Source organism: Aotus nancymaae, unplaced genomic scaffold, assembly GCF_030222135.1.
Source record: "Aotus nancymaae isolate 86718 unplaced genomic scaffold, 86718_ANA_hifiasm-v0.15.2.pri h1tg000008l, whole genome shotgun sequence".
In the NCBI taxonomy this organism is placed as follows: Eukaryota; Metazoa; Chordata; class Mammalia; order Primates; family Aotidae; genus Aotus; species Aotus nancymaae.
In genome coordinates, this window is record NW_026988419.1 from 26,778,927 (window position 1) to 26,803,074 (window position 24,148).

At 34.2% G+C, this 24,148-nt stretch overlaps 1 protein-coding gene across 4 annotated transcripts in view; it reads right to left on the reverse strand.

Annotated features, from left to right (window-relative positions):
• Nucleotides 1–24,148, reverse strand: part of ADAM23 (ADAM metallopeptidase domain 23) — a 190,703-nt gene that overhangs the window by 65,090 nt on the left and 101,465 nt on the right. For all 4 annotated transcript variants that reach the window (XM_012446320.2, XM_012446321.2, XM_012446322.2 and 1 more), the window contains exons 4-9: nucleotides 23,857–23,920; nucleotides 13,784–13,866; nucleotides 12,657–12,720; nucleotides 8,898–8,970; nucleotides 8,014–8,087; nucleotides 6,184–6,249 (exon numbers count right to left, since the gene is read on the reverse strand). In XM_012446320.2, the coding sequence (XP_012301743.1) occupies nucleotides 6,184–6,249; nucleotides 8,014–8,087; nucleotides 8,898–8,970; nucleotides 12,657–12,720; nucleotides 13,784–13,866; nucleotides 23,857–23,920 (424 nt within the window). The remainder of the gene's footprint in view (nucleotides 1–6,183; nucleotides 6,250–8,013; nucleotides 8,088–8,897; nucleotides 8,971–12,656; nucleotides 12,721–13,783; nucleotides 13,867–23,856; nucleotides 23,921–24,148) is intronic.

Consider the following 24,148-nt stretch of genomic DNA (forward strand, 5'->3'; position numbering starts at 1 on the left):
ACAAAGAGAAGACAAAAAGTAAAAATGAAGTGTGCTGAGAGTTTATGATTGTTTATGTTTATTTAAGAAAATAAAGTAAATTAATAGAGTAATTCTATAATGACATCCGGGGGGCTATGTTTTTAGTAAGGAGTAGTACATTTTGCTTAATATGTCGTTAAGAGGACATTTGAAAACTGAAGTCTACCATAGGAAGATCATGCCCTCTACTGGTCCATGAGGCTATTGTTAGTTCCATGACACTGAAGAAACAAAAACCTACTTAAAACCATCGATTCAGATTTGCATAAGTCTTTGAAATTTATCTTCAATTGTAATTATGAAAAGAATGCATCTTTCATAAAGATTCAAAATATTTCTACATTAGAAAATTATTTTCTTTGTCCTTTGCCCACTCGAACCCTGTAAATTTGTCAGATTCCCTTCATTTCATTCTATCTCTGTGACTGTTTTTTAAACAAAGAATATATATCTCAATGTTTACGTATCTAGTGTTTATTTTTTATAACAATGAAAACAGTGATTACCTATAGTAAATGCTAAATAAATTAATATTGTGCTGTCAGTATTATAGTATTCATTAATATATAACTGTTGGTACAGTATTACTGTTACTGTTCATGTTATTGCTACCACTGTACATCATAATCTGACTCAAATTGTCTGTATTTGTGTTCTTTTAAAGTAAACTGTAATGTGTACATATAACTGGGTCATAAAACATCCTATTAATCTAAAAATGTGCATGCATTTTAACACATTTGTAAACTTGGCGTAAATAAGTTTCTATAGATAGCTCAGCATTTCCAGTTGCCTAGCAAATTCTACAAGCTGAAAAATTTCCAAGATACACTTAAGAGTAAAAGCAAACATATTAACATTAAGTTCTTTGGGGTGATGAAAATGTTCTAGATCCACTGAACTGTGGATTGAAAGGAAAATTATTAGCTAATATCTATTCTTCTAATGCAGTGGTGTTACACACCTATTAAGATGAATTTTATTTTGCTTCTGAATATTAATTTGTTCTTTTTTAAGATTTCTTTTTATAGTATAATGATCATGAAAAACATAACAAGTTTTAAAACATCTCAAGTTTTAAAAATTAATAAAATGAGGCCTTTTAAAAGTCTTTCAAAATATAATGTATTTTTTTGAAATTATGAAACAAAATAAAATTTATTTCATATTTGTAATTTTCAATTCTCTGATTTTCTTTTTAGAAAAATTATTGTGCCTGCCATTGTTAAGTAAATTAGAGAGTGCCAAGAATGGAAGAAGAAACACCTGTTAGGAAGCTACTGCAATAGTCCAGGTAAGAGATAATGGAGGCTAAACAACTGCAGAGAAGAAAGTGAATTCAAGAACCACTACGAGGCAGAACTCCCATGACTGGCTGATGTATAGGATGTGGAAAGTGAGGAAAGAGAATTAAAAGATAACTCCTAGATTTTGAACTTGAAAACTGAATAGATGGGAGACTGTGGTGCCACTTAAAATAATAAGAAAAACTAGGAGAAGAGAAGTTTAGGACTAGGGAACTAAGAGTTCTGATTCAGAAATTCTACTCAAATAAATACTGAAGTAGAGATATCAAATAGGCAGTTGTGTATGTGAGCACAGAACTTAGAAGGCTAGAGCTAAAAGTAGAGAGTAATGAATTTAAAGTCATGGTTAAAGACTTGAGACTGGATGTTGTGACTTAGGTATAGAAAGAGAAGAGAGCCCTGGACCAAGCCCCAGGGAACTCACATGATTCGAGAGGTCAGATTTTCAAGACTTGGAAGAAATAGCTAGTGAGGTGAGAGAGTCACTGTGTCACAGAAGCCAAGAGATGAAATAAAACGTTTCAAAAAAAGAGGGTAATCAACTGTGTCCAATACTGTTGAGAGAGTCAGACAAGGCCAGAACAATGACCACTAGATTTGTTAACTTGAAGTGTCATTTAATTGGACACCTAGGATTTAGTAGGAACTATAAGCGTTTCTCCTGAAACAAATATTTGCTCCTCAAAACTCTATGAGGTGGGTTTTATTACCCCCAAATGACTTACTCAGGATCACACAGCTGGAATTTAAATCCTTCTAGTCTCTTGGTTGAGAGAGGAGATAAGCTGATTCAGTTAACAATTCCTATTAAATCGTTTATGTATATTCCTAACCAATCATGATTATTCATGAGAACTCATAATTTGTTAGGTGTATATAAAATGAAGTAGTTTTTGAATAAGGAAAACCAAGTGAGGTTTAAGTTGAAAAATATTTAAGTTATCTGCACATATTTACATTTATTGATGCATAGTTAAGAATGAACAAAAAACACAAGCAAAACATTTGCTTTTTATGCACTTTAAAATCTCAACCAATTTTCTATTAGAATAGGTTTTTAATATTTACTTTTAACTTACGCAGCTTAAAGACATGTTTGTAGACTCTTATCAAGGGTATAATTACTTGCAAATGAGGTTCCACCAGCCAGGTACTAAGATGCCTTTTATCAAATTCAGGGATTTTTCTTTTCTAATGGAAAGCCACTGATAATGTGGTATCTATTCAAAATAAGATTTTTTTTCAGGTAGCCAATGTTAAATCACTCTCAATTAAAGGGATAAGCTTGAACACAAATGTAGGCAGAATGTTTCCATTTCCTACATTCATGAGAACTAATTTTGCATATAAAGAAAAATATGCAATCACCATTTACGATAAAACTTAATTTCAGATTTTCTGATCAGTTTAAAACTATCTTTATTTAAACTGGCAAATTTGTTTTTCGTTCCTGAACACATGCAAGCCTTAAGAAAACTGTCTTTTGGAAAAAAAGATAAGTTTAGAATTTGATTTTCAACCCAAAAGTAAGAATTATCAAAATAACTATTCTGGATCATATAGTATAAAGATTGTTAAGATGAGTACTCTCAGTGAGATGATTATCCTAAAGCCGAGTAGCAAATCTCCAAATATTCAGAAATAAATGTATTAATTATTCTAGTTCAGTTTGACTTTCAACACGTGAATTTAAGTACTTTGATCCAATAAGTTCTGATTTACTACTGAAGTGACAGTCACATTTAAAAACAACCTTCATCTCATAGAAAGCATATCTCAAAAAGTTTTTTTCAGCTCTCAAAAAAAAAGTCTTATAAAATGACATATTTATTTGGGACTATTATGGATTAGAATGTAACTTTGTCTTAAAGCAAAAGGAATATATTTAGTTCTAGTAGCCGAGAAGTACTATTTCTTTAAATAGTAGAAATCTTAGGTAATATCTATTTCAGGCACTATTTTTCCCCCCCTTTTTGAGACAGTCTCACCCTGTTGCCCAGGCTGGAGTGCAGTGGTGCAATCTTGGCTCAGTGCAACCCCCACCTCTCGGATTCAAGTAATTCTGTCTCAGCCTCCAGAGTTGCTGGGATTACAGGTGTATACCACCACACTTGGCTAATTTTTTGTATTATTATTATTTTTTTTAGTAGAGATGGGGTTTCACCATGTTGGCCAGGCTGGTCTCCAACTCCTGACCTCAAGTGATCTGCCTGCTTCGTCCTCCCAAAATGCTGTGATTACAGGTGTCAGCCACAGCATGCGGTCTTGTTTCCGCTTTGAATATCTATTTCCTCCAAATTTATCACTATGAATTACAATTCCTTTTTCTTGTTTCAAAAACAGATGACCATATCATGCCTACTTCTCACCCATTTAATAATAATAATAATAGACCGGGCATGGTGGTTCATGCCCACAATCCCAGCACTTTGGGAGGTTGAGGCAGATGGATTGCTTGAGTACAGGAATTCAACACCAGCCAGGGCAATATGGCAAAATCCAGTGTTTACAAAAAAAAATACAATAGCCAGGTGTGGTTATATGTCCCAGCTACTCAGGAGGCTGAAATGGGAGGATCACTTGAGCCCAGGGCACTGAGCTGAGATTGCACCAGTGCACTCCAGTCTGGGGTGACAGAATGAGAACCTATCTCAAAATAATAATAATAATAACAATAATAAAATGAATTATCAAGACTTACCCTTAAAAGATTTGACAGCCTAAATAAGGAACTTTATCACAGAACATATGACAGTGTGTAGAAATTTTCTATATATAAAACAATATTTTAAGAAGTATGCTATTTTATTATTCATAAGAACAAGATTATTTAAATGTTTACCATTGAGAAGGAATACAAATTAAATTTTAAAAACACATTGTTTTAAAAATTACCAAAAAATTGTAACTGTCTAATTGTAATTAACAGTTAATAGTAACTGTTTCCTATTTCGCACAGTTACTGAGATTTGCTCTTTTGATTGATAACTTCATGTACTTTCCTGATAACAGTATTGTAGAACAAGAGATTTGGAATTGCAAATAAAGGTTTGAGAATGGATTCTATAGATTAACAGCTATTTGAGAACGCACTTTGTGCATTCAAAGACATTGTATATATCTTAATTATTATTTTCACTACTCTAAAAGTATTTATATAATGGATGTTGAAAAAAGCTTAGGCTTCAAAAGCCATAATTTCACAACATGCTACAATGCTCAAGATTGAGAATCAACTGAGGAAAAAATCTCAATGTTCCAATAAACAAAAATAATTCAGATAAAAAACCTATCTTGGGGTTTCAAGCAAATTAAGGTCCTTCAGAAACTCGTATTGTAGGCTTTATTGTCTAAAACGACTGCCTACACATCTGGCTTTCCTTTCCACCTGTAAGAACCTCTCTTAAATTATACGTGTTCTGATAAATTCTGCTTCTTACTAACATCTCAAGCAATGTATTTAAAGGCAACTGTAACAGAAAATAAATCTGCATACAAAAGTAAGAGGTATTCTATTGGAAAACTTTATTTTCAACACAAACTGTTAATGGAAAATATCCATTAAAGTAGAAACTTAAAAGTTTAAATATAAATTAAGGTACCATTTTTTTAAATTTATGGTTTCAAGGCCTTCTCTGAGTAGGTTCTGTTAATTAGAATTTCACATTATTTTAGCATGAAGCACAACCTCATCACATAGTCTGCTAATCTAATTTTGGTTTCCTTAAAGTAAAACAAGGACTTAAAGACACCTGCAAAGCAATCTCAATATTTGCTCCAATCTTTCATGAGTTTGTCACTAATACCTGACTTCTATGCATTTTTTTAAAAGATTCTCATCTACATACAGTCTTTCAGAAATGCAACTTTATTTTGATAAAAACAAGTACTTTTTGCCTTAATGTATACAACTTTTAAAGTTCAATCACATAACAACAACAGAGATTATAACTGGCCTAAACAGTCTGGGGAGTGTGGCAGTGGTTGTGTGAGCCAGCTCCCATCAGATCACAACAGCCAACTAGATACAGCCTCTCCAAATTCCTCATCAGTGATCTTACTTTGATAGCTTGAAATCAGCTATGGTGGGAGTATTTTTACCACAGATATCAGCAAACATTATAAATCAAGAGAGGTAGGTGTTAAAATTTACCAGCATACCACTAGTATTGGGTGTACTAACACACAGCCTACTGACCAAGACTCTTCTGGGCTTCAGGCAAGTAATGTTATAAAGGAAATGGTTAAGTATAGTTAACAGAGTTTTCTATTGTATCTTCAAGAGGGGAAAATGAGTAACAGTGAATGTTTTTCATGTATCTTTTAAATTTGTTACTGAAATGACATATTCAATCACATTTTACTTCTACAGAAGTAACACAAGATTATTCATCTTTCCAATATTTAAAGAAGATAAATCATCAAAGATACTCATTTTAGATAAATCTTTATTTTATATGTTTACCCCCTACAATTATATCTACCACAATCATAATTAATTAGTAAGAAATAATAACATATTAGCAGGACAAAAGCATAAAATAAAATTAGAAAGCAGTGACCAAATACATAGATGAAGAAAAGTAGAGAATAAGAATTTTAAATAAAGACAAACAAAAGATGCCACATAGCTAAATCTATTAATTACAATCGTTATTAAACATAAGGAAAGTTTAAAGTTGTGAAAATTCTGTAAAACTCAGAGTCTCCAAACACCAACAAATAAATCAAGTCACTTAATACGTCTGAATATCTTGGGGTTAATAAGTAAAGAATAATGATTAAATATAAAGTAAAATGTATTCTTTCTTAAGTAAGCTATCTGGTCTAAAACCCATTTACTCCATATTCTTACCGTTTTGTGATCATTAACAATCATAAGTTCCAAATATTTCATTTCTTCAAATATACCGCGTGATGGCTATGGAAAATAAAAATACATGGTCAGAATGGTGATTGACATAAAATCTCTCTAGTGCTCACTGTTAAGGTGTAGATAAGACTTTGAATTCAGAACAACTCTCTGCTGCCTACTTTACAAATACCTTAGAAGAAACTTGGTTAGGGAAACAAAAAAAAGTGATCATAAAATATGGGTACATATTCAAGTATTTAGAAAATAACTATATTTTATTATTAAAGTATTTACTTATCTACATAGAAAACAGTCATGTTGTTTGTATATGGTTTTTATATGTAAAAATATTCTAGAAAAAAATTATAGCATAATTCTGTTAAAACAAATGAATCTCAATTTCACATTAAAATGTGGTAAAATATTCATATTTATTTAAAACTTCAATGAAAATCTATGTAAAACTCATTTAATAAGAACAGCATAAGTTATAATTACTTCCAGGTATATCTGATACAGATATCAACATATTCAAATAGAAACATTAACTCACTGGAGTGAAATTCTAAAAATAATATACTAATTCTTAATTGCACAACTTTTCAAAGGAACAAATATTGCCAATTATTATATTCTAAAGTCTTCTAAATTTTCATTATACTAGATAATCCTTTAAGAATAAGTATTTTAGCCTTCATTTGGACTTTTATTTCTTTTCCATAGTTGGAAAATCATAATGGTGGCTCTTTTTTCTTTATGTACATAGTCATTCATCACTCTACCTTTGATGGGGTGGACTGTAGTGAAAGAACAGCAGCCATCATAAAACTTCTTATTACCAACCACATCTTCATGAATGAGCCAAAAGAGATCTTATAATGATAATTTATATAATATATAATAAATGTGTCCATAATTATCATAATAAGAGTTTCATAAAAGGGAGGACAATTTAACCTGGAACTAAGTTTTTGATGGCTGGTGGTCTATTTTTTTCACAAAAAAATACACTCAGCAAAACATCATCTAAAATGTGCAATTTCTACTATAATTACTCATTAAGTTATCTAGTAAATTACCATGTAATCTATAAGCTGTGGAATTAATTCTGTGTCACAGCAGTCACCATGTAATTACTAAACAGTCCCCATCATTACAGCTTTCTAGTCTACTATGAAAAGACCAGAAACATAATTTCAGTTACAAAGCCTATATACATTTATCAATACATGTGAAGTATACAATGTAGCTGATTATACAATTATGTGATTTTTATTTAGAAACTGTTTTGCATTATAGAAAGCTATATTGCTAATAGTCAAATAAATTCATTGTGTTCTGAAAAACACATACAGCTTTAAAATTTGGTGTAACAGAGTTTTTAACTTTAAAGAAACATAAATAAGCATGATTAGCCAACATTTCAAAACCTAACTCCTCTCCCTACTTTTTTTATTAACAGAAATGTTTTATATGATGCTATATAAGCCATATAGAAAAAAAGTCTGCTGTACTTTAAATAGAAAATAAAATGCACTGCAATTATCATCAGAAAACACTTTGAAAATAGAGCTAAAACAACACATTCTTTAGATGACATCAGGGTTCAGAGACTACCGTAATCAGTTTGAATCACTAACAGAAAGAGATGAATAAAAAGCAGTGTGTTGATAAGGCTCAAATCATAGGGTTTTTTGTTTATTGTTTTCATTTTTAAACAACAGTCCCCCAAATTTAAACTGTTTTAGGTACACTTAGATACTGTGTGATGATAGGCACACGACTTCACTGAGTAAAATAGCCCCACCTGAGGCTCAATGGCACACTCACATTCACTGCTCTCTTCCTTCTTTTCAACCACTGTAATTCAGATAGAAAGGGCCACTGGTCACTGCTTTCCATAGCTGTGTAAAAGAAAAATGAGCATCAAAATTTTATGCTTATTTCAATGGGAGTATGTTTTAAAATATTACATAAAGAAATAGTGGTACTGATAATATATGTCAAACTAAAGGTGAAAAAAAAGCACACTGATCATTATATATTTCACAGTCTTATGACCACAAAGATAGTTCAAATGTAATTTTGTTCCAAACATCATGAAAACATAATGTTCAAGATTCATTTAGAAGATGTCTATTTGACATACAACCACTTAACAGTATCTGAAAATTTGAAAGAATTCTACTATGCCTAATTCATTTTAGCATTCAAAATAATGTATGATATTAGCATTCAAAATAATGTATGGCATTAGCTTTCACATAAATTATTAAGGATTTTTGGCAGTAATATACAGAAATAAGATCGCATGCCCCAACAATCCAAAAGAAGCTTCTGCCAACATTAGCATACTTAAGATGCGTCTGGAGCAGAGCATGAGAGGGAGGCAATACAAGCTGGCTCAAGAGCAGCAAACTGCCAGGAAAATTTCAGGATGAGCCTCACTGTAAATCACTCTACTAAATTTGGCCACACTTTCTGGTTCCCAAGGCAGCTTTACTCACAGGCTTCATGTTTTAGTCTTTGCATCGGAAGTGACTCTCCATGCTTCTTTACACGAGAGCCACCATTCATTCCAGTGCTGATCCACGATGTTCACCCCAGACATATCAGACCAATTTCACTTCCAACAAGCCTGTATATCTACTGAGTTCCACCAAGTAACAGCTCCTACTACATAAAATATAACCACTATTTTAATTAAAACTTACTGAGATTCTTCATTTGCTTAGAAGACTGTCCCGCCAAGGTTTTCTGGATTATATGTGGTCGACCTGTGCTTTTCTGAAACAAAATGATTGTAGGCAATTTAGAAAGCAAGATGTGAACAAGTCTCTATGAAACAGTGTTAGAACTTTCTCTAATGTCCTTCCTAAAATGGGAATATTTATATGTCAATCTTTTAGCAATCAAAAGTGAAAGGTATATGTCTTATTGAAATCTTAGTTTTAAATAAAAGAGTATCATCTAATTGCCCAGTTTAGATAAAAGCATAGTGTTATTATAGTTATTCTTAAATCTTAGCTTGCTTCAAAGCTACAAATGGAAAATCAACAAGTAACACAAAAGGTCAATAAATATGCAAAAACATGCCGAAAGCTTTCATATCCCTTCAACACGCAAATTTTTTTTAAAAAATGAAGCAACAACTTTTGCCATAAAGCTGATGAAGTTTTAAAAATTATGGTATCTATAGTTAATTATAGTTGCAAGGCAAAAAGCACTCTCACGCCTTGCTGGTGAGAGGAAACTGGTAGCGAAGTTTGAGAGAGAAATTTAGCAAGGTCTATCAACAAACGTGAAAACATTTATATCTTTTGCCCTAGAAATTACACTTTCAGGTATGCCTATTACCATTATTCTTATTACTACTAGCTTCCATTACTGAGTGCATAGTATGTACCAGGTACTGTTAATGTACACATTACTTAATTTATTCCTCACAAGGCCCCATAAAGCACATGGTTTATCCCTATTTTACAAATAAAGATATTAAGGCTCAGAGAGCTATGTCATTGTCTTAAAATTATATTATAAAATAATGATCCAATTTATTTTTTAAAATATATGGGACTATATTATTGAAAAACTGAAAGAACATACTCTGAAACATGACAAGAAGTTATCTTTGGGGGACAGGATAACTGATAATTACTATAATTAATTGTTTTGCTTTTCTAAATTTTCTATAATGTATTAGTTTTATAATCAGAAAAAATTATAAAAAAGAAACTTCTTAATAGGTTATATGAGACTTATAACATTTTGCTATTCATTTATTAATTGAGAGAAAACATGAATTCTCATGAGAAATATCCCACCCATATTACTTATCACAAAGCATACTAAAATCAACAATAATAAATTAAACATAAAAAAGATCTAAAATTAATTACAGTAAGCTATAAATTCTGATAAAAGGTGAAAAGAAAGTAACAAAATTCACAATGGGATCAGCAACACAACTTAAAAAAACAACTAATTTAAAGTTTCAAGCACCATTCCTTTCCCCTACCCATAGTGTGGATGAGGACAAATCATTACATGAACAAGAAGTAGGCAGTAGGAAGGAAGGCAAAGAGAAGGCAATTTGCCTGTAACAATCAGGTCCTGAATAATATGATCATGAGTAAACAATGTAAACCCATTGCTTTTAACATTATAACAATAGTTTATATTTATAAATCCTTATTACAGTGTAATAGACACTGTCACCTACATTTATTAATTCACCAAATCTACAAAATCACCTTACTATGAATGCATTAAAAAATTATCTCATTTTATACATTTAAAAAATTCTAAAGCTTAAATAGTTATTATTTGAGATTCTATGTTTTGTTCTTTCTGGATTTTTTTTAAGATACCAGGGCCATTAATCAAAGTCACAAATCAAAGTCAGAGTTTTTGCTGAATAAGTCAAATAATTTTGCTGTACACATATTACCTGTCCTTACTGGAGTAAGAAAAAATATTTTACTGAATCAAAATGTCTTTATCTGAGTGGGCTGTCTTCATTATCTAATAATTTTTATAGTTACTAGTTGAAAAATGACAGAGGTTTATTCAAACATCAACCCTTTCAAACTTTTCTTCTTCAACATTGAAATTTATCCCATATTCAAATGTACATTGCCATAACCAAGAAAATAGAAGTTTGTCTGTTCAGCTTTTACTATCAGTAGGCTACATGACTATTAGCTGTTTCAAAATTTATTTTATCTAAATTTGAAATCCCTAAAGATAAAAAATGTTTTCTGTTCCTCATCAAATAATTATAATATTCTGACTCTATCACTCTCAAAATATTATTTTCCTGCTAGAGTTCTTTTCACTGATCTGACTTCTGTACTGTTACCTCTCAGTGCCTTCAGCTCCTACCATTGGTAGTACTTTCATCTCCTACCATTCTCCCCATTGTTCACTCCTCTTCAACCTCGTCAGGCTCCTCAAAGTTTCTAGAACACCCTAGGCACACTCCTGCCTCAAGGCCTTTGTATTTGCTCATTTCCTAGAATGTTCTTCCAGCTCTCTAATTTCCTTAAGTTCTTCATTCACAGCTTGTCTTCTCTTGGTGGCCTTCCCTGAACAGTATGTATATAAAAATTTAACTCTCTACCTTTCTAGCTTCACTTTTTCTCCTTACCATGTATACACTTAGCTATATGTATCACTACCTAAATACTATGTATCTAACATACCATACATAATTACTCATTTAGTATCCCCAGAACATAAAATAATACCCAGCTTGTAGTAAGCCCTCAATACAATATGTACTGAATATATGTCAAATTTTAAATTTGGTTGTATTCTATTCGCAAATGTATTCTATTCTATTCTAACACTATAAGAAAGAGTATATGATTTCTTGTCTAAATCACTGGTTTGTGCTCTAAACATTATTTTCTTCTGTATCTGTAAAGAAAACTAAGTATTCTATAATGTAACCATCGTTCAGCCCACAGATTTCTCCACTAAAGATTCTCAAATTCGGATCCCACCACTGCATTCCAGCCTGGTGACAGAGCGAGACTCTGTCTCAAAAAAAAAAAAAAAAAAGCTTCTCAGGTTCATAAAAGTTAAGTACATTCTTATAGTCACACAATTCTCTAAAGATGACAGTAAAAATGAAAGCTATTTTTTTTCTAATTTCAATAGGTTTTGGGAGAACAGGTGGTGTTGAGTGACATGAATAAATCCTTTAATGGTGATTTCTGAGATTTTGGTGCACCCATCACCCAAGCAGTGTACAGTGTACCCAAATATGTGTAGTCTTTCATACCTTGCCATCCTTTTGAGTCCCCAAAGTCCAACGTATCGGACTTTGCCTTTGCATCCTCTTAGTTTAGCTCCCACATACGGTTGAGAACATACAATGTTTGGTTTTTCACTCCTGAGTTACTTCACTTATAGTAATAGTCTCCAATTCCATCCAGATTGCTGTGAATGCCATTATTTCATTTCTTTTTATGGCTGAGTAATATTCCAGTGTGTGTGTGCGCGTGCGCATGTGTGTGTGTGTATGTGTGTTTATAGCTCGCATTTTCTGTATCTACTCATTGATTGATGGGCATTTGGCAGGTTCCATATTTTTGCAATTGCAAATTGTGCTCCTATAAATGTGTCTACAAGTATCTTTTTTGTATAATGACTTTTATGAAAGCTAGTTTAAACTAAACAGGCTGGCTAGTAAAAAACCAAAATATCCTCTCTGCTCTTTTCATAGACTGGGAAGGACTAGGATTTGCTTCAGAAAACCTATGTTTGATGCTTCTTATGATCCCTTACTGGTACGTGGGCCTGGCATGGGCAACTTAAACTTCAAAACTCAGGATATCATTCTAAGTTTGAAATAAGGTAACATGTGCAAATGCACTTTGAAATCTACATTCTTTTCTTTTTTCTGCTCAAAGGCAAAGATGCTGCTAAAGAAGAATACTATCACGCATCTGATGGCATAAACTCACCTCATCATGAACCAGCTCCAGTGGTTCTATCATATATACGAAGGTATCATCTTCAAACATGCCACTAGCACAAAAGAAACCACACAAGGATGGAATAAACAAACATAGTAAATGGCAAGAAACAGCAAGTGAGCTTCATTATTGTGTCTTCAAAATAAAGAGTATAACTGAACAAATCCCTTTACATGGTCTCAAATGTAATTCACATATCTGCATGGAGTCCCACTGTGGCCCCAGCACTCTACTAGGAAGCATGGAGGCTATAACTAATGTTTGAAATTCAACACATAGACTAGGAAATTACTCTGGGAGAAGACTATTCACTCAATGGCAGTCTCTAAAGTTATTATTCCAGAACCATGTACAACTATACAAATTTCTAGTTATGCAAATTCAATATCATCTGTAAGAAAACAGATCTTTTACACATAAGAATAATCTAAAACTATCTGGTTCTGAAGAAGCAAACAGAGGTATCTTTATGCTTGTCAATTCTGAACTGCCATCAAGTAGTCTGACTCTATGTCATACAAATTACATTTAATTTTCAGAGACGTAAGATTTTTTAAAAAATGCAAAAAGTTTCAAGATTCTTTGTCATCAGATGGCCAAAACTAAATCTTTATATAAGGTGCTACTGTGTTCAGGTCTAAAAGGTGCCAACACACGATTTTGTTAGAGCCCACCCCTAGGTCAATGTGAGAACTCTGTTCTTTGTCACTCACCCTTGCCTGGCTAACTCCAACTTACTGTTAGGTCTAAGTTTCTTAGATCTACAGCCTACTGATCTCAAGTCTAGCTGTAGGTCTAACTGATATGTCCTCTGTAATACACCTCTGGGAAACCTTCCTGGACTAGGTTTTGCCACTCCACAAGCTCCCGTCCTTCCCCTTTACAGCTCTTAGCACATGGTAATTAAGCATTCATCTATGTAATCATTTGGTTGATCTCTGCATCTCCTGCAAACACTAAGTGTCCAAGAAAACAGGGACATTGCCCTCCTTGTGCACCACTCCATAGGCAGTCCATAACACAGCACTGGCACAGAAGAGTCACTAAAATATATATCCATAAAAGAGAAACTGAAGAGGGTAAATGAACAAAACACCAATGAGATTCCCACTTACTGAAGTCCATTGCAGGTTGACAGAGCCACCTTGGAGTCCTTGATGCCTCTGATGCTTCCATGGTAGTAACAGTGCTCTCCGCCCTGGAAAGCAGAAGGTTTAATTGATTGATTGGTTGTATTTTATACATCATGATTAATTCTTTGGGTGCTTCCGAAAAGCAAAAAGAAATGTAAGGATGGGCATATATGTGCACTGTATTAATAACCCTAGAAACTCCTAAATGAAGTTGCAAATAAGACTGGGCAATTTTTCAACTTTTCTATAACAAGTATGTGTGTATTAAATTGAATGAAGGAGAAAAGGTTTTAAAAAAGAATGACACCAATGTAATTAGTAAAACATACATTCCTTTAAAAAAATTTTTTCTTTGTACATTTTATTTATTTATTTATTTATTTATACTTTAAATTCTGGGGTACATGTGCAGACCGTGCAGGTTTGTAACATAGGTATACACGTGCCATCGTGGTTTGCTGCATCCATCCCCCATATTTCTTAAGTATGTATTATAGGAGTATAGGTATTTCAAATGCTGTTATGGAATAAGGACTTCCACTTGACTGAGGAGAGACTCCAGAAGTGTTGTTTATAATCATTTTTTATGGAAAACTATACAAAATCTTATTTGTTTCCTTACCTTTGAAAATTAACTTAAAAAAATCTTAGAAACAAAATATAAATGTAGTTTTCAAAGTCAAATAATAACTACAAATTTAAAAAAAAACACACACAGCTGTTTCCTTTGTCCCTCTTTCCCCTCTACCTCCAAAGCAACCATTTTTAACTTTTTAAGCTGTTTCTTCTGGTGTTTGCCTACATATTTTGAATGTTTATACTTCTATGTTCTGACTGATTCCATTTTAGAAATTACCTTCCTAATATAGAATCTTGAAAACCCCTCTCACCCCCAATACATTCTAATGCGTATCACCAGTTTTAGTTAACTCTATATTCATTGTTTAGGTGTATTCTGCACATGAGCTCCTACCAGACTAAGGAAGTCCCTGACTTCCTGTGTGGTTATCTGGCTGCATGGGGTAGGCAGTAAATTGGGGACTTAACTACTCTACATCTACTTTCAACCAACTTTTTGTTTTTTCAGATGCTTTCATTTCTGCCTTTCTGGGATAAGTGATGTAAGTTGACTTGTTTCTTCTTGGTTTTCCCCCAAACAAACTTAGCAGAGCATGAAAAGCTCAAAGCTAAAAGTCACCCCTCATTCACTTTCCATCTCCTGAAATTTTATGGATATGTCTCACCTACTTTTTTTCTCTTCTCTTGTCTTTGTCTTGGTGGGTTCATGTCCTTTTTAATCCCCTGTTATTTAGGTGTGTTGTTGTGAGAAAACAGAGATAAATATATATTTATACAGTCAGGGATTGGTTCTAGAACCCCTACATATTCCCAAATCTGCACATACTCAAGTCTCACAGTTGGCCCTGTGGAACTTACATACGTGAAAAGACAGCTCTCCATATACACAGATTTTGCATCCCACCAATACTGTGTTTGGTTGAAAAAAGTCTACATATAAGGGGACCTGTGCAGTTCAAGGATCAACTGTGTGTGTGTGTGTGTGTGTGTGTGTGTGTGTGTGTGTGTGTGTGTGTACAGTAAAGGGCTGCTTTTCTTTTCTTCTTTTATTTTTTTTAAGACAGTCTCACTCTGTCACCCAAGCTGGAGGGCAGTGGCATGATCTCAGCTCACTGCAACCTCCACCTCCAGGTTCAAGCAATTCTTGTGCTTCAGCCTCCTGAGTAGCTGGGATTATAGGCATGTGCCACTGTGCCTGGCCTTGCATCACTGTATTTTTGAACCTTAAATGAAACGGCAGGTGACATCCAATCTCTGATTTTATCATCATAAGAAAGTTTTAATAGCTAAATTGTGTAGTTATATTAAGCATTATAAGCAAATTGGCAGCTTCCAATTTAGTATTAGTACCAGTAGTATGAGAAGATTTTCTGAGCTTTTATTACTAAATTTATGCCAAGTTTTTTTAAAAAGTATTATGGAAAAATACTATGTGGTAACACTTCAGACCACTGCAAAGTAACATCTTATTTCATATAAAATAAATCTTGAGAGAGAAGGAGCAATCCCTCCTGGGTGCCAAGCATAACAGTAGTGGGCCAGTGCAGGGAGCCCACTTCTAGAGGGCATTGGCCATTATGACTTTGCACAGTCAGCTCCAGGGGTGCCTTCCACCCAGGGATCTAGCCATCTTCAACAACCATTACCTCACAGTGACTGTTGTCTCCATGTACCCATAGGGGGACAAAGACAAAGTGCCAAAGGGTCTTCTAAAAATAACAAAATAACAAATTGATTCCCACATCTTCAGGTTCTCAAGTCCATGTTTCTTTCTCCAGTTAGGAAGACCTCAGACAATTAGAGGGCTGGTCCCAACCACCTAGGAGTGGGTCACAGACCTGTGACTTGGCAAATGGCAGCAAGCAGAACCAAAGAGAGCTCAGTTCAGCCCATGACACAAGTTTCTGTGCATCCCTACAGACATCAGAATTTTCAGATCCAAAACTGTCAGTTAATTAAATTTAACAAAAATGGAGTATCTGATAAGTGGAAGTTATTGGCTTGTCACAGGAAATTAAAAATCCTAGTATGCTCCCTACCTTTCTTAGCCCGCTACTTGTGCACAGCTGAACACTCCACAAGCCAGATCACGGTCAAATAATAATTCTGCTCCAGAAGGTCTCCAAGCTCAGAATCCCATTGGAACCTACCAGGTTGCTCTTCATATATTGACACACTGAAGCCTTGTTCATCTTTTTAAACACATCCTAACCAGAAATGGCTGGGGGTAATAACCTTGTGACTCTAGTGATAACAATTTGTAGGGGGAAAGATACCTGGTTCCCTGGTATTACGAATCTAATAACAGGAACTGGACAGGCGTGATGGCTAATGCCTGTAATCCTAGCACTTTGGGAGGCTGAGGAGGAAGGATTGCTTAAGCCCAGGAGGAGTTTTAGACCAGCCTGGGCAATGTAGTGAGATCCCGCCTCTACAAAATATAATAATGATAATAATAACAGAAAATGTTGGATTCTACTCACTTTAGTGGAAATAGAACCAATAGTTTCAATTTGGTTTTAAAATCGCCCCACCTTTGTGTTTGTTTAATTATTTCATCTGCATAGTAAAGTTCCATCAGCCAGTTCTTTATTGTTTATGAAAATCCCAAAAACCTGGACATCCATTGTGACCACGCACTGACATTTTCAATCTATTCCTGAAAATCTGGATAAACATTTGAAAGGAAACTACACAGGCCTTAACTAGAAAATATGTATATTATGATATCGAGGTTCTGAATATAACAATAAAACTATGACACTATATATATTGATTCTGAGTATTCTATATACATATCTTTAAATACTTCAAGCTTATCAACTACTAGGATACGCTAAACTATTTTAAAAATCAATGAGCTGACAACAAATGAGAAATAGAAAAAAGATACCTATAATTGGATATGTATACTTGACTTTGATTACTACAGAATAAGGAAATGAAAAAAATAATTTTGGAGAATTGGGGAACTTGCAAACCAAACACACAAATTATTAATTTGTTTAATTATTTACTTTCATTAAATTTAATGGAAGAAAATGTTCTTGCAGTAGTTTAATTAATAAAGTATTAGAACAGTTTGGCTGTACCAACGCTATGTAAATTTTTAATAGTTCATATAAATTATACTATTCAAACTTAAAATAGTTTTGTGAGGAGCTACTGTGGTCTGCTATCTTGATTCCTTGGGGTATTTTGTTAACCCCATGCTCCTTTCACATTTTATAATGTACTCCGAATGTTGCCAGGAAGGGCAATATTTTGAATGATTAATAATAATTTCAACTTTATACTCAAAATTCAAATAACTGATAATCCTGGATCTAATTTAAGTGATTTAGTGTGGATAGTTATGTTTTCCTTGTTATTGCTTAAATTGTTTATTATTTATGAAGTGGTAAGAAACTGTTTTTTAGAATTGGCTATTAATTCAAAGACTAGGGAAAAAGTTCTAGTGTATACAGAAGCAAAAGAGTCATTTTTAGTAAAGGAGTGTATTTTAGTAAAATACAAACTGCAAGTTATCTAACATTTTGGTTAGAAACAAAGCACACAAACATGAATTTTTAAACCCAATTATGGCAAGCTAAGAGGCAGTAAAAAAGAAGGGAAAATAGAAAAAAATAGTCTGAAAATTTCATTAAATATTACTAAAGGAAGAGGTAATGAGGAAAATAAAGGAAAAGAAGCAGAAAGAAGGGGGGAAACCTCAGAAAAGGGAAGACAGACTTGTGTGTCTGAAAATACCCCTGGCTCCAATACAGCACCTTGGCGGGACTCTGATGGGCTTCTGCAGAGCCCACCCTCTCTTACTCATACACTGGACAGGGTCTTCAGAACACTCACTCCTCCAATCTCCTCCACTCTGCATCAACCCTACCTCCTAGCCAGGAGCCACATGCACAGAGACCCACTGCACCTGACCACAATCCATGCTCTCCTGCCAAAAAGCCTTCACTCTTAGAAGCAAGTTTGACCTTAGCTGTGATGATGATTTGATAAGGAAAGCACAAAGAACATTCTAAAAGGGTGATGTGGTTATACTGATAAAGAAAAGAATAAAAGTGAGACGAGAACACAAGACCCATAAGGGCAGGGATCTTTATCTGGTTCACTGATACATATCTAGTAACTAGAACAGGAACTATGATCTAAACTAAGCCACAGTAAGAGCTAAATCAATGTGTGTGTGTGTGTGTGTGTGTGTGTGTGTATTTTTTTTCCTTTTTTGTTTTTTAAAAGTTGTCTATATCAGGCTGGGAGCGGTGGCTCATGCCTGTAATCCCAGTACTTTGGGAGGCTGAGGTGGGTGAATCACTTGAGGTCAGGAGTTCAAGACCAGCCTGGCCAACACGGTGGGTATGAATTGGTGCACACCCAAGTTTAAAATTAAATGAGAGGGTGACATAGAATTGAAACATCAAAATGTCACCTTCATTTATTATAGCGCTATACTGGAGGATAGGATTAGTTGAGAATCTAATAGGCCTGCTAATGCTGCACCCATGAGTTAGCTAGTCTTACCCAGACAGAGACAACGTGGGACAACCTAACTTCCGCCACACACACACACACACACACACACATACACGGGGGTGGCCACAGTACAATTCAGAGAGGAGAAAGGTGAAGAGAGCATGCTCTTCCTATAGGAGGGTGGATCCTACAAAGAAAAAAAAAGGAGGGAGGAACTGACTGCACAGACATACTCCCAGCAGTCAAGCTGCTCTTCCTTCCCTGAGCAAAAATGAGCAAGGGAATAGGAAGAAGCCAGGGTGAGAAAAGAGACCTAGGAAAAGACACCTTCCCCACCTAAGAATGACAGTAAAAAGGTAGAGGGAAGTTGGGATGGGGGCACTTCATCTATCTATTCATCATATGCTGCTGGTCAGGAGGTAGTTCCTTTTAAAAGCAGAAGAGAAACAAAGTATTAGCAAGACTGACAAATACGCATTAACAGCTCACCAAAAAAAGACAACAGAAATATGTTAATTTTGAAAAGTACTTTTATAGTGTTATATTGATGTTTACTCTTTTATAAGAACTGAAAAGCTAAAAATTAACTTATTTTAAATAGGCTTATCAGCAAAGTTGGTCAACAAATCAATAAAGTAAAAGCTTTTGACACTGGTCCTGGCCACAGTTTTTTGGTCATGATCAAAAGCATGGCAACAGAAGTACAAATAGACAAGTAGGACTACATCAAACTAAAAAACTTCTGCACAGCGAAAGAAACAATCAACAGATTGCAGAGACAACCTACAAAATGGGAGAAAATATTTGCAAACCATACATCTGATAAGGACTTAAAGTACAAAGTATATAAGGAAACCAAACAACTCAACAGCAAGAAAACAAATAACCTCATTAAAAATGGGCAATGGACTTGAACAGATATACCTCAAAAGAAGACACAGACATACAAATGGCCAACAGGTACATGAAGTGGTGCTCAACATCACTAATCATCTCATAATGAGCTAGCACGTCACACTTGTTAGGATGGCTATTATCAAAAGGACACAAGATAACAAGTGTTGGGGAGGAGGTGGAGGAAAGGGAATCCCTGTAAACTGTTGGCAAGAACTTAAATTGGGACAGCCATTATGGAAAACAGTATGGAGGCTCCTCAGAGAATTAAAAATAGAAAGGAAATAAAATATCAGTCTCAAAGAGATAATGATAGCTGCAAGCATTATTCACAATAGCCAAGATATCAAAACAGTCCAAGTGTCTATTGACAGATGAATGAATAAAGAAAATATAGTATAAAGGAATATTATGCAGCCTTAAAAAAGAAGAAAATACTGCCATTGGTGACAACATGGATGTACCTAGAGGACATTATGTTAAGCGTAATAAACCAGGCACAGAAAGACAAATACTGAATGATCTCACTTACATGTCCAACCTAAAATAATCTAACTCACAGAAGCAGAGAGCAGAATGGTGGTGGCCATGAACTGAAGGGAAGGGGAAATGAGATGTTGGTCAAAGAATACAAAGCTTCCATTACACAAGACAAATGCGTTCTGGAGATCTAATGGACAGCATGGTGACTGCAGTTAACAATACTGTATTATATACAGTACTTGAAATATGCTAAGAGGGTGGATCTTAAATGTTCTCACTACAAAAAAAAAGATAACTATGTGAGGTGATGGGTGTGTTCATTAGCTTGAGTGTGGTGACCATTTCACAATGTATAAATATATCAACACAACGTTTTGTACAATACATATAATTCCTATATATACAATTTAAGTTATATACCTTAAATATATGCAATTTCTAGTTTTCAATTATATCTCATTAAAGCTTGGGACAAAAAAGGCAACTAGTCACAAAGGCTCACCTATTATAAGATTTCATTTATGTTCAGAATAGGCAAATCTATTGAGATAGGAAGTATTAATAGATGAGTGATTATCTATGGCTGGTGAAAGAGAGATTGGAGAGCAACTGTTAATAGGTAATAGGTGGTGTGGTTTCTTTAAGGGGCAATAAAAATATTCTAAAATTACATTATGTTGATGCACAATTTCTGTAGATATACTAAAAACAATTATATGCTTTATGATACACGTTATATTCCAATAAATCCGTTTAAACAAAAAAAGTAAATAAATTACTTTTTAAAGTAGTAAAAAAATCAACCAAATAGTTTTATTATATATTATGTGCAAAGCACTGGCAGGAACTTAAACAAAAGCTATTGCTCCATCAAGTGCAGAACAAAAGTTCTTCCTTATCCATGGACTGATACCTAGCATTTATATTACATGCTTCTTTTTGACCTCTCCAGCTCCTAAATTTACTTCACATGGAAAGATGCACTTTTAACCCACTTCCATGCAATAAAAGTAAAAGCCAAGACATTAATCTTTTCTTAGTGAGAAACAGGAATGAGGGAGGGGCTTGGTAGTGGTGAAATGGGAAAACCTAGACAATCCTCTTTTCAAAGTATGGTTGCAACTAATTCCTGGGATACTGTCAATGTCATGTCCACATTCATATTTAACTTCACAGCCAAATAGGCTGTTCTTTAGTTATGTGGATATTATTGTGTGTCTATGTGTGTGTATACATTGTGTACATGTACTTTTGTCTAAATAGTTTGAGATTTTTTGGGGAAAAAAGGCTGCATTATATGTGAAAATACATTTAACCTAGCCATTCTTACATATTAATTTCCTTTTCTGGTACTCTGTACAAAGATTTTCTGAAACAGCATAAAAGACAATCTTCATTAAGTTTATTTAAAAATGCTTTAAAATATACATATATATGTACATATGTATGTAATGGTAGTAAGAGTATGAATTTATACAAACTTTCAGAAAGAAAAACTGTTAATATATACGAGAGTGTAAAAAAATTGTACCAACTCTTTGACCCAGAAAATTCCTTTCTCAGAATTAATCCTGAAGCAATTATAAGGGATGTGTTCAAAATGTATCTGGAAGTCCTTTCCTTGAAGTTATTCATATGGTGAAAGATAGGAAACAGTCAAAATGTCTATCACCATGGCATTTTTAAACAAATTATAACAAATGAATTAGAAATAATACTATGAAGTTTTTAAAAATTAAAAGTTTAGAAGATTACTTAATACATGCTAAAATATTTTAAAATTTGTTACATTTTTAAAATCCTGATACAAAATAGTGTGTACCATATCATCTTGGATTTTCTTGATGTATACATAAATATAGACACATAAAAAAGAGACTGTTAATTCATTATCTATGAAGCATGTAAGTTTGGGTGTATGAGCTGTTTGGAGAAAATGGGTCATGAATGAGAGAAAAGCAGTGAACACAAAAACAAACTGCAGTGAACACAATTTCTTTTGCTAGAGTTGAAATACCTTTTATTTTAAGTTTTAGTTACAACTGATATCAGATTTGCAGCATCTTATTAATGATAAGGCCTCCTTTTGGGACCTCAAATGACCTCTGGAGGCCAATCAGCTATTCTGTTTCTTAAAAAAAAAAAAAAAAAAAAAAAAAAGTAACTGAGTGCCTTAGTGAGAAGTTTGGATCAGGTTTCTGTGTCCTGCAAAGGTGGCTCATTTGCTGAGTCTATAAAGTTCCCTGCAATCTTGTCTACTCCAGGCTCATGATTCAGCATCCGCAGTGCTCCTGGCACAGCTGACAGAAGCTTCAGTTTGTACAAATGCCAGGAAGCTCATTCCCGCACTAGATTTAGCTTTTTTGCTCACTTTCCACAGCATTAACTTTTAGGGAAATTCAACAACCCCAAATGCAACCTAAGGCAAGAACTGACAACTAATAAGAATGATACATGTTAAATTCTTAATCTGTGGCACAAAACTCAAAGGCTGGAAAACACATCCAGTTACAAATATGCCCACTGTAAACTGGAATGTTATAAAGCCTGAGAAATGCCAGGGCCTCCTGGGAAGTATTTATAATTAAGGACACCTATAAATATTTGCTGAGAGGCCATCAGACTGAAAATCCCAGTTACCTATGCTGCACAAGTCCACACGTGGGAAAGGTGCTGCTTTTATGCTGACATGTGTTAGCAATCTAGGAAAAAAACAAACAACAAATCTAGTGATGTTTCCCCACTTTGTTTCCTTTCCTGTGCCCCCGGTAGCCAGGACACTGAGGACACTGCTAGGTTCAGTGGCACTTGTTTACTCCCTAAAAGTCAGAGTTTCTTTCTGTAGCCATTCTGGGGATCTTCACCCTGACTGATGGAGGTCACTGTTTCTTATATACAAATAATCCCTCTTTTGCTTTAATCCTAATCCACTTCCTCTTTATTAATTCTCCCTGAAGATAAGAAAGTTCATGTCCAAATGAAGGAACCAGATACCCAAATACCCTCATATTCAATGCTCAGTGGCCTTAAGCAGGCTTATTTTCCCTCTCTCTTCCTTAATTTCTTCCGTAGTAGAGCAGGAATAGTAACATCCACCTCATAGAATTGTTGTGAAGGCTAGAGAAAAAGTACTGCCTAAATCTCACTTCCCCCACCTGTCCTCTGCCCTTCTTGGGCAGCAAAGTCATTTGCACCAAAGAGTCATTCTAACAGTTCATCCAGTCTTCTAATCCAGATTCGATGGCCATGAGCCTGGTCCTTCTTTACTGACTACTTTCAGGTGCTGATTTGGAACTGTATAGCTCTTTATACTATCACAAAAGGTACTGTATCTATAATCAAAACAATAAACATTTCCTTATTGTCCTGAATATCTAATGTTACCTCAAACATTTGTACATTTTAATAAATTTCTCCTCACTAAAAACAGTATCATCTGTCCCGAATACCTAATGTTACCTCAAACATTTGCACATTTTAATAAATTTCTCCTCACTAAAAACAGTATCATTGTAAAAGAGCACAGGTGATTTTACTGAGACATCAAAACAATGCAGTGTGATCGATCAACTTTGCAAGTACACTTATACTACAGGACTTGCCGACGCCGGTAACCATACCTTAGAGTACTGTGGTTTCCCATTTTCGTAGTGAATCTCCACATAATCAGAAGACAACAAACCACTACAAAGGAAAGAAAATAGAGTGATTTCTGCATGTAAGACAATTGGAGATTTAAAAACAATCAGCTCAATAAAGGAACGTGAGATGCATGCAAACCACAAATAGCTGCAGTCCATGGTTAGTACAAAAACAAAAACAGGCTATCATTAAGAGTCTCACACAGTATCCAGGAACAAATCACTCCCCAGTCTATGAAAAAAAAAAAAAAAAGACAAGACACAATCTAAG